This window comes from Leptonychotes weddellii, chromosome X (genome assembly GCF_054177405.1).
Source record: "Leptonychotes weddellii isolate Sample4059 chromosome X, ASM5417740v2, whole genome shotgun sequence".
In the NCBI taxonomy this organism is placed as follows: domain Eukaryota; kingdom Metazoa; phylum Chordata; class Mammalia; order Carnivora; family Phocidae; genus Leptonychotes; species Leptonychotes weddellii.
Genome location: NC_138385.1, coordinates 834,524 through 848,844, shown reverse-complemented (window position 1 = coordinate 848,844; position 14,321 = coordinate 834,524). Strand labels below are relative to the sequence as shown.

Sequence of the window (14,321 nt, the reverse complement as noted above, 5' to 3'; positions counted from 1 at the left end):
AGCTTATTTCCAAAACTGGAAAGGCAAAGGGGGCAGACTTAACAAAAAAAAATTTTAAACAAGAATGAGATTGGAGAAAATATGCTTTCCATTTTAAGATTTACTCTAAAGCTTCAGTAATCGAGACTGTGGTATAGAAAAAATAATAGACACATAGATTCATGGATCAGAATATAAAGACTACAAAAATATGCCCAAATGATGTTTTACAAAAGTGCAAAAGCAGGTCAATGAAGAAAAGATTGTCCTGTCAATAAATGATACAGGAACATTTTGGACAGTCATATGTAAAAAATCATCCTCAGCACCATCTCATACCTTATATAAAAAGTAACTCAAAATGGATTACAGACCTTACATAAAACCTAAAAACATGATACTTTTAGAAGAAAACATGAGAAAATCCCAATGACCTAGTAGGGTTAGGCAAATAGTTCTTCGACATGATAACAATCCATCAATGAAAAAAGTCCATATGTATATATATATATATATATGTATATATAAAGAAGAAAGTCCATAAATTGGGCTTAATCAATAGGCAGTCATGTCTCCGCCACTGGCCGTAGCAACATTTTCCTAGCTGTGTCTCCTGAGGCAAGGGAAATAAAAACAAAAATAAACTACTGGGACTACATCAAAATAAAAGGCTTCTGCACAGGGAAGGAAACTATCAAAAGGTTAAAAGGCAACCTACAGAATGGGAGAAAGTATTTGCAAAATATATAAAGAACTTCTTATACAACGCAACACCCAAAAAACAAATGATCCAATTAAAAAATGCGGCAGAAGACATAACAGACATTTTTCCAAAGAAGGCATCCAGATGGCTAACACACACACGAAAAGATGCTCAACATCACTCATCATCAGGGAGATGCAAATCAAAACTACAATGAGGTATCACCTCACACCTGTCAGAATGGTTAAAATCAATAACACAAGATAGGGACGCCTGGCTGCCTCAGTCAGTAGAGCATGCGACTCTTGATCTCAGGGTTGTAAGTTCAAGCCCCACATTGGGTGTAGAGATTACAAAACAAACAAACAAAAAAACAAAACAAACCCACAAGAAACAACAGGTGTTGATGAGGATGTAGAGAAAAAGGAACCCTCTTGCACTGTTGGTGGGAATGCAAACTGGTGCAGCCACTCTGGAAAACAGTAGGGAGGGTCCTCAAATAGTTAAACATAGAACTACCCTATGATCCAGTAATTGCACGACTGGGTATTTCCCCAGAAAATACAAAAACACGAATTCAAAGGGATACATGCACCCCAACATTGATAGCAGCATTATCAACAATAGCCAAATTATGGAAGCAGCCCAAGTGTCCATTGACTGATAAATGGATAAAGAAGATGTGGTGTGTACACACACACACACACACACACACACACAGGAATATTATTTGGCCATAAAAAAGAATGAAACCTTGCCATTTGCAACAACATGGATGGAGCTAGAGAATATAATGCTAAGCGAAATAAGTCAGTCAGAGAAAGACAAATAGTATATAATTTCACTCATATGTGGAATTTAAGAAACAAAACATATGAACAAAGGGAAAAAAAAAGAAAGAGAGGCAAAACAGTAAACAGACTCTTAACTATAGAGAACACACTGATGGTTACCAGAGGGGAGGTGGGTGGGGTGAAGGGTTAAACAGATGATGGGGATTAAGGAGGGCACTTGCTGTGATGACCAGTGGGTTTTGTATGGAAATGTTGAATCACTATATTGTACATCTGAAACTAATATAACACTGTATGTTAACTATACTGGAATAAAAATAAAAACAAATAAATAAATTTGGCTTAATTAAATTTAAAACCTTTGCTTGCAAAAGACAGAAGAGAATGAAAAGGCAAGCTCCAGACTCAAAAGAAAATTTTTGCAAGTCACATATCCATCAGGTAACTTGTACACAGAATAGGTAAAGAGCTCTCAAGACCCAAAGTAAGAAAACAAACAACCCAATTAAAACTTGGGCAAAAGGATCCAACCGATAGATACTCCACCAAAGAAGATACATAAATGCCGAATAAGCACACAAAAATGAGTCTGACATCATTTGCCATGAGGGAAATATATGTTAAAACTACAATGAGATACCACTACCTACATGTTAGCATGTCTAAATTAAAAAAACGAAAAAACTGCAGGACCAAGCATGCTCCAGTGGAGCAACTAAAACTCTCATAAATAGTTGATGGGTGTGCAAAATCGTACAGCCATTATGGAAAAGGTTTTGGAGTATCTTGTAAAGTTAAACATACAATTGATGACCCAGTTAAACATAGTTGATAACCCAGCAATCTCACTTCTGGGTATTTACCCTAGACGAGGACTTTTCAACAGTGGCATTATTGACTTTTGGAGTCCGATAATTCTTTGTTGTGGGGAGTTGTCCTATGCACTCTAGGATGTATAGCATCATCCCTGAACTCTTCCTGCTAAAATGCTAGCACCACAATCCTCTGTATCAACCAAAATGGTTGTGGCAACCAAAAATGTCTCTAGACATTGCCAAATGTCCCTTACGGGGCTAAGTCATCCCCCATTTCTGCTCTAGAGAAATGAAAACTTAAGATAATGCAAACTTATGCCCACACAAAATCTGTTAAAGGCCCTCAAGATCAGGAACAAGACAAGGCGGCCCACTTCTGCAATTGCTATTCAACAAAGTATTGGAAGTTCTAGCTATATATAGCAATTAGGCAAGAAAAAAATAAAAAGGCAGCCAAATTGGAAAAGAATAAGCCAAATAATCTGTTGACAACATGGTCTTATAACTCTTAAAGATTCCATGCAAAAAAATTAATAATAAACAAAAAATAAACAAATTCAGCAAGGTTGCAGGATACAAAAATCACACCCAAAATTCAGTTGCATACATATACACTAGCTGAACCATCTGAGAAAAGGAAATCAAGAAAACGGTATCATTTACAACAACAGCAAAAAGAATGAAGTATTTGGGAATAAATTTAACCAAAGACTTGTAATGACAACTACAAAACACTGCTGAAAGAAAGCAAAGCAGACATAAATAAATGGAAAGACATTTCCATTTATGTTCATGGACTGGAAGACATAATATTGTTGAGATTACAACATTACCCAAAGCAATCTGCAGCTTCAATGCATTCCCTATCAAAATCCCAATGGCATTTTTGGCAGAAATAAAAAAACCCATCCTAAAACCCTTGGAATCTCAAGGAACCCTGGATAACCAACTCAATCTTGAAAAAGAACAAAGTTGGAGGACTCACACTTTCTGATTTCAAAACTTACTGTAAAGCTACTATAAATCAAAACAGTGTGATACTGGAGTGAGGACAGACATAAAAACCAACAAGCCCAGAAATAACTTTCACATATATGGTCAACTGACTTTCAGTGAAGGTGCTGAGACCACTCGGTGGGGAAAGGGCAGTTTTTCCAACAAATTATGCTGGGAAAACTGGATATCCACATGCAAAAGAATGAAGTTGGATCCTAACCTTAGACTACACATAAAAATTAACTCAATAAGAATTAAAGACCTCAACATAAGAGCTAAAACTATAAAATTCTTAGAAGAAAACATAAGAGAAAACTTCATGACATCGGATTTGGCAATGACTTATTGGATACGATATCAAAAGCAGAGGCAATAGAAGAAAAAAAGAAATTCGACTTCATCATAATTTACAAGTTCTGTACACCCAAAGACCCTACCAAGAGAGTGAAATGACAACCCACAGAATGGGAGAAAATATTTGCAAATCATGATCTGATTATGGGTTAATATCCATAATATATTTTTGAAAAAACTTCTACAAGGCAACAACAACAAACACAAACAACCTAATTCAAAAATGGGTAAAGGACTTGTTTAGTCATTTCTCCAAAGAGCCACAAATGGCCAATAAGCACATGAAAAGATGCTTAACATCATTAGTCATCAGGGAAATGGAAACAAAAACCACCATGAGATACCACTTCACACCCAGGAGGATGCCTATAATTAAAAACAAACAGACAAACAAAGGGAAAATAACAAGTACTGCTGAGAATGTAGAGAAATCAGAAGCTTTTGCACCTGCTGGTGGACATGTTAAATGCTTTGGCTGCTGTGAAAAACAGTTTGGTGGTTCCTCAAAAAGTTAAACATAAATTATCATAGGATGCAGCAATTTCACCTCTAGGTATATATCCAAAAGAATTGAAAGCAAAGACTCAGATACTTGTACACCCATGTTCCTAGCAACATTACTCACAATAGCCAAAAGGCAGAAACAACCCAAATGTCCATCAACAGATGACTGGGTAAACGAAATGTGGCCTCTCTATCCAATGGAGTATTAGCTTTAGAAAGGAATGAAACTTTGAGACATGCTACGATATGAATGAACGCTGAAGGCACTCTGCTACATGAAGGAAGGCAAGTGTCATAGGATTCCATTTCTGCGAGGCACTTAGAATAGGCATATTCACAAAGCCACAAAGTAGAACAGAGGTTTCCGGGGGCTTTTTGGAGAGGGCCTAGGGCGTTATAGTTTAATGGGTGCAGAGTTTCTGTTTGGGATGATGGAAAAGTTCTGGAAACACATAGTGACGATGGTTGCACAACATTGTGAACATAGCTTAATGCCACTGAATTGTACATCTAAAAATGGTTAAAATGGTACATTTTATGTTCTGTATATTCCACTTTAGTAAAAGATATCAAAAAAACCAAAATCTGTAAAAGAACGTTGCTGGGGCACCCCCGGCTGCCTCAGTCGGCACAGCATGCGACTCTTGGTCTCGGGGTTGGGAGTTCGAGCCCCACATTGGGCATGGAGCTTACTTAAGACAAAACAAAAAAACAATGTTTGTAACAATTCTATTCATAAATGCCAAAAAACTTGAAACAATCCAAATGTCCTTCAGTGGGTAAGTAGATAAACTGTGGCACATCCATACACTTGAATCGTACTCGACAATAAAACAGAACTGCTGACATGCGTTACGACTTGGGTGAATCTCAAAGACATTATACTGAGTGAAAGAAACCAGTCTCAAAAGATGGCATACTCTATGATTCCATTTATGTGGCATTCTTGAAAAGACACAACTAGAGCGACGAAGAATAGATCAGTGGCTGCCAGGGATTAGGGTCGTGGGAGGGTGTGACTACGAAGACATAGCACGAAGGAGTACCTCGAAGTTGTTCAGTGTGCTGATTGTGGTGGTGGTTACGTGAATCCACGTATATGTTAAAATTCATAGAACCGCACACCAAGAGAAAGTCAGTTTCACTGTAAGATAATCTAAAAACTAAAAAGTATTATAATGCCATAATAAAACATTTAATGTGAGATTGAGGGTTTAGAATTCTACCATAAAAGTCTTACAAAACTATTGAAATTATAGAATGTGAAAGTCCTGTAAAAAAGAGATCACGTAAGTTAAAATTTTCATTCTTCTAAATTTTCTATAATTTCACAAACATTGAAAGAAACTAAAAAATGATACATAACTTTAATAAAGCAAAACTTGTATTTCAGCCTCTGGCCTAAATTTTTACATTCAGATCAGACCCTGTTCTCAGAGAGAAAAAAAGTTAACATATACGATTATGTGCAAAATCAAAATCAAACCCTATGAGTCATGTAGGCTTGTTACGTGGAACAAGTGAAATGATGTAACTCAAAGTCATTTGAAATTATTATATTACTACAGTTGAAGAGACATACAATTGAATGAGATGGGATAGGCTTTAGATAGGCTTTAAACACACCTATATGGTGCTTTCCCCACAGCTACCTGCCTTCAGCCAGTATTCTGGGCTCTTAATCTACCGTGTCATATGGCCTAATAATGCCCAGACAGTCATTAACTAATGATTATAAACTTAGGCAAGAAATCAATCCGTAACTGTGCTGTTAATTAAATACTGGGCTTTCTCATAACCTCAAAGATCAGGGATGAACTGCTAGTATCTGGAATGACTCTGCACTTGCTTCTATTAGGTTAGAGATTCACTTCCCTTTTCTGTTCTCTGGAGACAGAGCACAGCTGGTCAGTATCCTTTATAAGAGTGTTTTCTTCTAGAAGTTTCCCAAGGGCCATTACTAAGTGTGAAAAACATCGGGAAGACCACAGCAGATTTGTATATGAGTCACCTTCCATCTGCATATGGTTAAGTGAACTTACAGCACAATTTTTATCAAATAGAAAGGCAAAATGAAGCATTTAATTACTGTTTCACTGGAGATGACCGTGTTTAGATTTTCACTTGCCTACTAACCTCACGCATAGGAGGGCCACAACTGTCTTTTCAAAAGTACATATAGTCACAGTGCCTTGAATAGCAGTCTTCTATGATCTCTTTTCAAAACTTCATCGGTCAAACACAGATTCTCTCTGGAGTTCTCTACATTAAGTTCCAGAACAGGCTCGGTCCTGGCTAACATGCTTCATAATTCCCAGAGGTGCTAAAAATCCCTCTGTCTTCAAAAACCCATGCTGCCAATAGAATCCAAGGTAAAGAGAACGGAAGGAACAACACAGGGCAGGAAGGGGAGATTAATTACTTAATTAAAGGATAGAGATGTCACGTTTCTATCTGCTCAGATCTACAGAAAGACCCTATAGCCCGAGTCTCCAGAGACTAAGACACATTCACAGCCCAGGACACTGTCCTCCCTCCCACTGGGACTCAAGTGACTCATCCTTCAGGTGGTTTGGCAGAAAGGAACACAGGGTATGTGAGTTTGCTCTGCACATCCAAGGAGCTACAAAGTCATTGAGATCAAACAGGATATCACAGCCTTGGTGAAAAGAACGCCCGACATTTCCATTCTCCCATTACACGTGCCTCAACCCTGGGTGCTCTTGCAATAGCACGGCCTCCAAATGCTAGGAGGAGCTGGATATTGCAGGAAAGAAAACCAGCTTCAAATCGATTTGTTCCCAGTAACCTGGTATCACATTCAAGTGACTGTTTTCAGATTGCAGGGGGCTTTCTCAAGTTCATGTTTCCTTTATAATGAACTCTTAAGAATATACATTGGGGTGAAGCATATGAAGAGTGTGAAACAGAGGATTACCATTTGGATGTAGCTTTCTTCCTCTTCTCTGGAAACAGAATTGGCAAAAAATCTTGCAGAATTAATACCGTTTCTTTCTGGAGAGAGAAATCTGGTTCGATTGCTGAGAACAAAAATATAGATGAGGTCAAAGCAATGTCTTACAGCTGCTCTGAAAGCCAGCCAGGAACTGACATGGTCCCCATGGGCTTTTCGGCCCTCCCCTTCCAGATACAATTTCCTTCTGGCCAAAGCGATTCCTGAAGCAGTAGAGACTGCCCAGCTTCTGTCCCATTCTGGGGCGAATGGCTCCTAATTCTTAAGGGTTACTTTTTTCCAGACCCTCCATGTGTTAGAGCTCACAAGCTTTCTAGAAACAGACCAAGGCATCATATCATTTAGAAAAAAAAAAAACACAAACAAAAACAAAAACAAAACGCTCCTTTGGGGCTCTCTTGTTTCCACTCAAAGTTACTGGCAAAAGTAATGAGGTGTGACCATTCCTCTGATGGGATGAGAACAAGACTGCAAATCAATTTTCACCCTACTCCTGAGTCAGAAGCACAGACTGCATCTCTCTGCAGTCATGACTGGAAATAGAGCTCTTTGCAGAGGTGTGCTTTGCAAAGTAACTGTATCCTGTGGCCTAGAGAGAGAACCAGGAAACTCCTGGGCCAGGCCCACGACTCTGAAAATACTACTGCTTAAAGATGAGATGAGAGAGTGCAGACACATTTGGGGTTTGTCTGCCAGGTCCACGCACCATCCCTCTTTCTCTGAGAAGTCCCTCCTCCTACTCGTTCACAAGGCTGGGCTTCTGGAAGCTGTGTTGGTACTACTGGCCACAGGTGACTCCACTCAGGCTGGGGCAGGCCAACTCCCTCTCCCAGGAAATGTGAGTTGGGGTCAAAAAAGAGCCTATCTCTGCTGGTACTGGAATTATAGCATGTAAATAAGCTCAGGATCTACGGTCATGTGAAGAGAGAAGCAGACGTGAGAGGTGGAGAGTTCTTTGGGTTCCCAACAGCTCGTTCCTAACTCCAGCATCCTGGGACATCCAGTTATATTCCTTCCTTTGTGATCTACAAAATATTTCTGGCTCATGATAACAAACCCCATCTCTCCTTTGACTTAAGCTAGATCAAGTGGGCTTCAGCTACATTTAGTCAGAGTCTTAACTAAAACCGGGAGTGCCTGTGCTGGATGAGGTCCCTTTGAGCAATCAAAGACATACCAAGGTACAGTGCAGGTCCTGGTTAGAGACGCATGTTCCCGGATGGTGGAGAGGTTTCTCAGGTCCAGGGGAGGTGGCCGTGCTACAAGATAATACACGATATCCAGTACAGTAAGTTCTCAGGAGTTAAAGGCCAGAACCGAAAGACATGCATGGTTCTAGGTGTTGGGAGGCACAGTGTGAGCAAAACATATGAAAGCCTCTGACCGTATGTAATCCCAACACCTACCTTACACTCGGCATGTCCAAAATGGAAATTCTACCTTTCTTACTACAGGCAGAGATGATCACCCAGGTTCTAGTCTTCCCCTCTTCCAGTTCATTGTCTACCTGATAGTCTTTCTACCTAGACACATTCTTCCCCATCTCTCTGCCTGGTTAGTCATCTTCAGATCTCAGCTCAATGTCTCCTGCCTAGGAAGGCCTTCTTTGACCTCCAGACAAGATCAGGCCCCACATCATGGGCTCTCATGAGTTCTTGTATTTACCCTTCATAGAGCTCCTTGCAGTTTGTAATGATATATTCATCTGTGATTATCCGATTCAGGTCTAGACTGTGCTCTGGGAGGACAGGGATTTTTTGGCTCATGTGTTGCAGTAGCCTTGGCATGTGGAGAAGCTCTTGGCACCGGACCCTTGCTCCACCTCAGTCGTCCACCTTGTTGAGTTGGTGATGCATGTATCCCTCTACCAGGGCCTTGACCAGGTTCCTTTTGTTTCCCCCACTAGACTACATGGTAGAGACTATTTAAGTCCCCTCCATATCATCAGAGCCTCAGTTTCCCAGGAGCCTCTGAGCTGGGTGAGGTAATGAGCTGGAAAGGACATGTGAGTCACATAGTCCTTGGCGAGAAGGTCTCTCCTGGTGGCATGACACCCTGGCATCCGTATCACCGACCAGCCAACTCGTGGCTACTCCCCCTGCCCTCTCCCTGTTGGGCCCCAGGGTCCACCCCTGTAGCCACCCCTGTCAGAACCTGTCCTCCTGGCCCAGGTGTCCACCTTCACAGCCACCCAGTGAATCCCCAGCCCTGAGTCCATCCAACGTGTTCATGCCTCGGACTGCCAGGTCCCATAGAGCTGCACTGGCCATACATGGCTATCTAAATTGATATTTCTTAACATTAAATAAAATTTAAAATTCAGGGCGCCTGGGTGGCTCAGTTGGTTAAGCGACTGCCTTCGGCTCAGGTCATGATCCTGGAGTCCCGGGATCGGGTCCCGCATCGGGCTCCCTGCTTGGCGGGGAGTCTGCTTCTCCCTCTGACCCTCCTCCCTCTCATGCTCTCTGTCTCTCATTCTCTCTCTCTCAAATAAATAAATAAAATCTTTAAAAAAAAAAAATTTAAAATTCAGTCTTGGGGATGAAAGGTATAGCATGGGGAATATAGTCAAAAAAATTCAGTTCTTCAGTTGTACTAGCCACATTTCAAGTGTTCAAGAGCCACATTTCTATCATCACAGAAAGTTCTGTTGGATAACACTGCTACAGAAAATCAACTGAGCAAAATAAATAGCGACCTCAAAGTTACATGTCCCTGTGAAATCACTCCTGACCAGAATGAATGATTGTTTCCTCTGAAACTCCGAAGACAGCGTTCGTTCTCTTATTCGGTACTGACTGGATCATTTTTCTTCCTCCAGCTGGTTCTTACCAATCTTCCTCCCCCTCCCACTGAAGAACCTGCTTCCTCATCTTTACCTCCCACCCAGTGCCTAGCACAGCGGCATACCCACAGCAAACGTGCTGTAGATGTGATCTGACTCGAACTGAAGGAGGGGAGACTAGAACGACCAGGCATGAGTAGGGGCCTTGGTTACCAATTTGGGGCAAGGCCGCCTGAAGCAGTAGTTTTTCCAAAGAGCAAACAGAGGTGGGAACCAACCAGAGATCACAGTCATTGTACCAAATAGTTCCTAGTCATCACACACACCTACTGGGCAGGTGGCAATGGGCAAGAATGAAGTTAGCAAGTTACTTTGACCTGCTTTTCTTTCCCTCTTCTCCTTTCTCCCTCTCTGTCCATGCTGTTTGCAGACCAGAGAAGCTGCCTGGGAACAAGGCAGAAGCTTCGAGGAGCTCTGGGCCTATAGGATCCAGACTGCTCATTGCCCCCAGACACCTCTGCTGATGGGCACGTGCAAGGCAGTGAGTGAGAAATTGCATGTGACCAGGTCTGGCATTCAGGAATTCCTGTCAAAAGTCATTCTTGGCTACCTCACTGTGATTATATTCAAGTCTGTTTAAACAAAGAGACGCCAGGCGGGTTTCATCATCATCGCTTAGTTCTGGGCCTTTGTTAGGGAAGCAGCTGAAGGTGAGCCCTCTGGAATGAACTTGGCTTTGTAGGCTGTATTTGCAGGGCCACAGTGCCTTAAGTCCTATGCCTCCTTTTCTCAGTCTGGGGTGGCAAGCTTTCCCAGCCCTTCCCATGCAGTCCCGGCCATTGCTCCTTACACTTCCCAGCCCTCGGAGGTGGTTCCTCTAGTGCTTTCTTCCCAGAGTGTCAGGAAGGAAACTTTTTCACATGGCCTCTAGGACCCGTACCCCCTCTCCTGCATGGCGCGCCTGGTCAAGTGGCTTACGTTTCCTCTGAGGCTTGAGATTTCTGTTCACTGGCGGAGGCTCCAGGTCCACAGGCAGCTCAGGCAGCGGGCTTGAGATGCTTCCTGGGCTCATTGGGATGTAGTCGTCATGGCTGCAGCGGGCTCCAAGACCAGAGATGGCCGCCTGGGGGCCCATGGGCACGTAGCCGTCTTCAGCCCCTCCTGAAGCCGTAGGGGACATGGGGGAGAACCCGCACGGCTGCAAGAAAACAGAACGGTCATGAAAATGGCTGCACACGGGGCTTTGGTTGCAAATTATCCAAGAATAACCTCGAACTTCCTTAGGAAAGTCCAATAAGCTTCCAACTCCAGCTCTGCTTCTGCACCTATTGTATAGGTGAGTGAGACTCTCCTGAAGGTGATGCTAGAAGACAGTGGGTTAGGAATGTCTGCAGATGCTCTACATATAATGTGATGCCCGAAGTCCTGCCCCGAGCCAGACAAGGGTCTGAACCATTAGAACTGGCAGGGTCCTCACAGAACACTCAGTCCAGTAGTTCCCAGACAAGTGCAAGCCTTAGGGGAGACTGAAAGGGTCCTCAGAGACTCAGTGCTGAGTCTCAAAAGACCTAAAGGGAACATATGTTGGTCAGGCTATTTTTGGTCAAATTGAGGCTTAAAGGAACTCAAGTGCCAAACTTACCAAATTTAAACTAAGCCGCTTGTCTCGGTGTCTTAATGATTGGCCTTCTACATCAGCTGTAAGAAACAAGCCAGGGTGGTGAGAAACACAAGACGGTATCAGTTGAAACTAGGTTCCAAGTCCCTATGGACCTCAAGGCCCTATGCTCAGCTCTGGAGAGGAAGAGAAGCATAACACAGTTTCTATACGCAAGGCTTGCTATTACGTCTAGTTGGGCAGTCAGAGCACATTCACCAACAGATGGAAATCAGATCAGATTTGGAAGTTTCTGTATCATGGCTTCAGTTCTCTCAATGAATGAGGAGGACATATAGCAAAGAGTTAACAAATGCCTGTTGCATTTATTATATGAATTTTCTGAGCATAGAGATGATAGAGACAGAGAGGGAGGTTTGAAGAGAGAAGGTGTACAAGATCCCTTGTGATAAACAGACAAGGGGCAGCACCACAGAGCATCACTGAGGGTGAACTGGAGACCTGTGATCATGATTTTCTGCAGCAATAGCCAGCCACTCAGGTACAGGCATGGAGAAAGAGGAAAGTTGGGTTAATCCAGGACTAGAAACTTCTCAGATGGATGTGACAAACAGTATGACATAAACATTTAGAATAATTGTTGAACTGAAAGAAGACATGTCCAGAAAGCAGAGCAGTAAGATAAATGGGCCTAGACTCAAATGAGATATGATGTTTGGGAATTAGCAGCTTAGAGATGGCAGTCAAAACCATAAGAGTAGATGAGTCCATCTAAGTTGCAAGTGTTGAGAGCAGTTTAACTACAAAACCCTACAGAATCCCAATATTCAAAGAGCAGGAAGATGAGCAACCACAGAATAATGTTAGAAAAGTCCAGTGCTCTCAGCAAGTGGGTACCAGGGAAGTGTTCCTTAAGGACTTGGAGATATGAAAAGTCAGGTTGCCTTGGAAAAATATACTGAAGAGTAAACATGATCTTTGTTCGGGGAGGGGGGCAGAGGGAGAGGGAGAGAGAGAATCTTAGGCTCCACGTCCAGCATGTGAGCCCAACGCAGGGCTCGATCTTATGACCCTGAGATCATGACCTGAGCTGAAACCAAGAATCGGATTTGGTTTCTGATTGGTTTCTGAGCCACCCAGGTGCCCCAAGAGTCAACATCATCTTAAAGTGAGAGAATAATCCCCAGCTCAGAAAGATGTAATGGGAGATTGTGCATTATATACAGATCTTCCTCAACTTCCTTTATCGGTGATGTCCTGATAAAGCCACCCTAAATTGAAAATATTCTAAATAAAAAATGTGTTTACTACATCTAACCTACCAAACATTATAGTTTAGCCTAGCCTGCCTTAAACGTGCTCAGAACACTAACATTCACCTACAGTTGGGCAAAATCAGCTAAGACACAAGCCTATTTCATTTTATTTTTATTTTATTTTCCTGCCTGGGGAAGATCCAAATTCAAAACTCTAAGTACAGTTTATATGGAATGCATATTGCCTTTGCACTATCATAAAGTAAAAAAATCCTAAATTTGGGGGCACCTGCATGGCTCAGTTGGTTGAGTGTCCGACTCTTGATTTCAGCTCTGGTCACGATCTCAGGGTCCTGGGATCAAGCCCCATGTTGCCCACCCCTGCCCCCGCTCAGTGGGGAGTCTGCTTGTCACTCTCTTCCTCTGCGGTGCCCACCCCCCACCCCTGCTCGTGCACACATGTGCACTTTTTCTCTCTCAAATAAATAAATAAATCTTTTTTTCTTTTTTAAATCCTAAATCGAACCATCATAAGTCAGGGACCATCTGTATACATATATATGTATACATACACACATATTTTTATTTCTTTATATATTCCTTTTTAACGCAAATGGTAGCATATTATACTCCCAATTCTGCAACTTGATTTTTTCACTTAATATCTTGGAGATCAGGGCAGAGAAACACAATCAAGAATTTCTTCATTCTTTTATTCACTGGTATTGTGTTTCATTCTACAGATGGATCATAATTTGAGTATTCCTCTAATATTAGGTATCAGTTTTATTTCTAACACTTTGCTTTAAAACAAATGATAGGGGGCACCTGGGTAGCTCAGTCGGTTAAGCGTCTGCCTTCGGCTCAGGTCATGATCCCAGGGTCCTGGGATTGAGCCCTGTGTCCGGCGGGAGCCTGATTCGGGAGCCTGATTCTCCCTCTCCCTCTGCCTGCCCCTCCCCCTACTTGTGCTCACTCTCTCTCTGTCAAATAAATAAATAAAATCTTAAAACAACAACAACAACAAAGGATAGGGGCACCTGGGTGGCTCAGTCGTTTAACTGTCTGACTCTTGATTTTGGCTCAGGTCATGATCTCAGGGTTCTGGCATTGAGCCCAGCATGGGGCTCCATGCTCAGCGGGGAGTCTGCTTCTCCCTCTGCTCCTCCCCCGCTCGTGCTCTCTCTCTCTCTCAAATACATAAATAAATAAATCATTAAAACAAAGGACAGAAATGGTTGAAGAAATAGACATAATGAAATAAGAATTGAATGACTGTACTCAGGGAAAAAAGTGAAGAGAAAGATAAAACCAGTCTCAGAGATGAAGCCTAAGTCACAAGATTCCCAGGGAAAAAGATTCAAGTGAAAATTCAATAAATGCCATTGAAGAAATGCCAGAAAACAGCTAAGAGAATAAAAAAGAAAAAGAATCACAGAAAAAAAATGGTTGAAATAGAAGACAGGCAAACAAGATGCAGTATACATATTTATTATTAGATTCCTCATAGAAGGAAAACCAAACAATGGTATAGTACTAATAT

At 42.0% G+C, this 14,321-nt stretch overlaps 1 protein-coding gene across 2 annotated transcripts in view; it reads right to left on the bottom strand.

Annotated features, from left to right (window-relative positions):
* Positions 1–5,551: 5,551 nt before the first annotated feature.
* Positions 5,552–14,321, bottom strand: part of GAB3 (GRB2 associated binding protein 3) — a 72,648-nt gene continuing 63,878 nt past the window's right edge. For both annotated transcript variants that reach the window (XM_081807998.1, XM_081807999.1), the window contains exons 5-9: positions 11,547–11,602; positions 10,883–11,102; positions 8,297–8,378; positions 7,084–7,186; positions 5,552–6,499 (exon numbers count right to left, since the gene is read on the bottom strand). In XM_081807998.1, the coding sequence (XP_081664124.1) occupies positions 6,413–6,499; positions 7,084–7,186; positions 8,297–8,378; positions 10,883–11,102; positions 11,547–11,602 (548 nt within the window). In that variant the 3' untranslated portion in view covers positions 5,552–6,412. The remainder of the gene's footprint in view (positions 6,500–7,083; positions 7,187–8,296; positions 8,379–10,882; positions 11,103–11,546; positions 11,603–14,321) is intronic.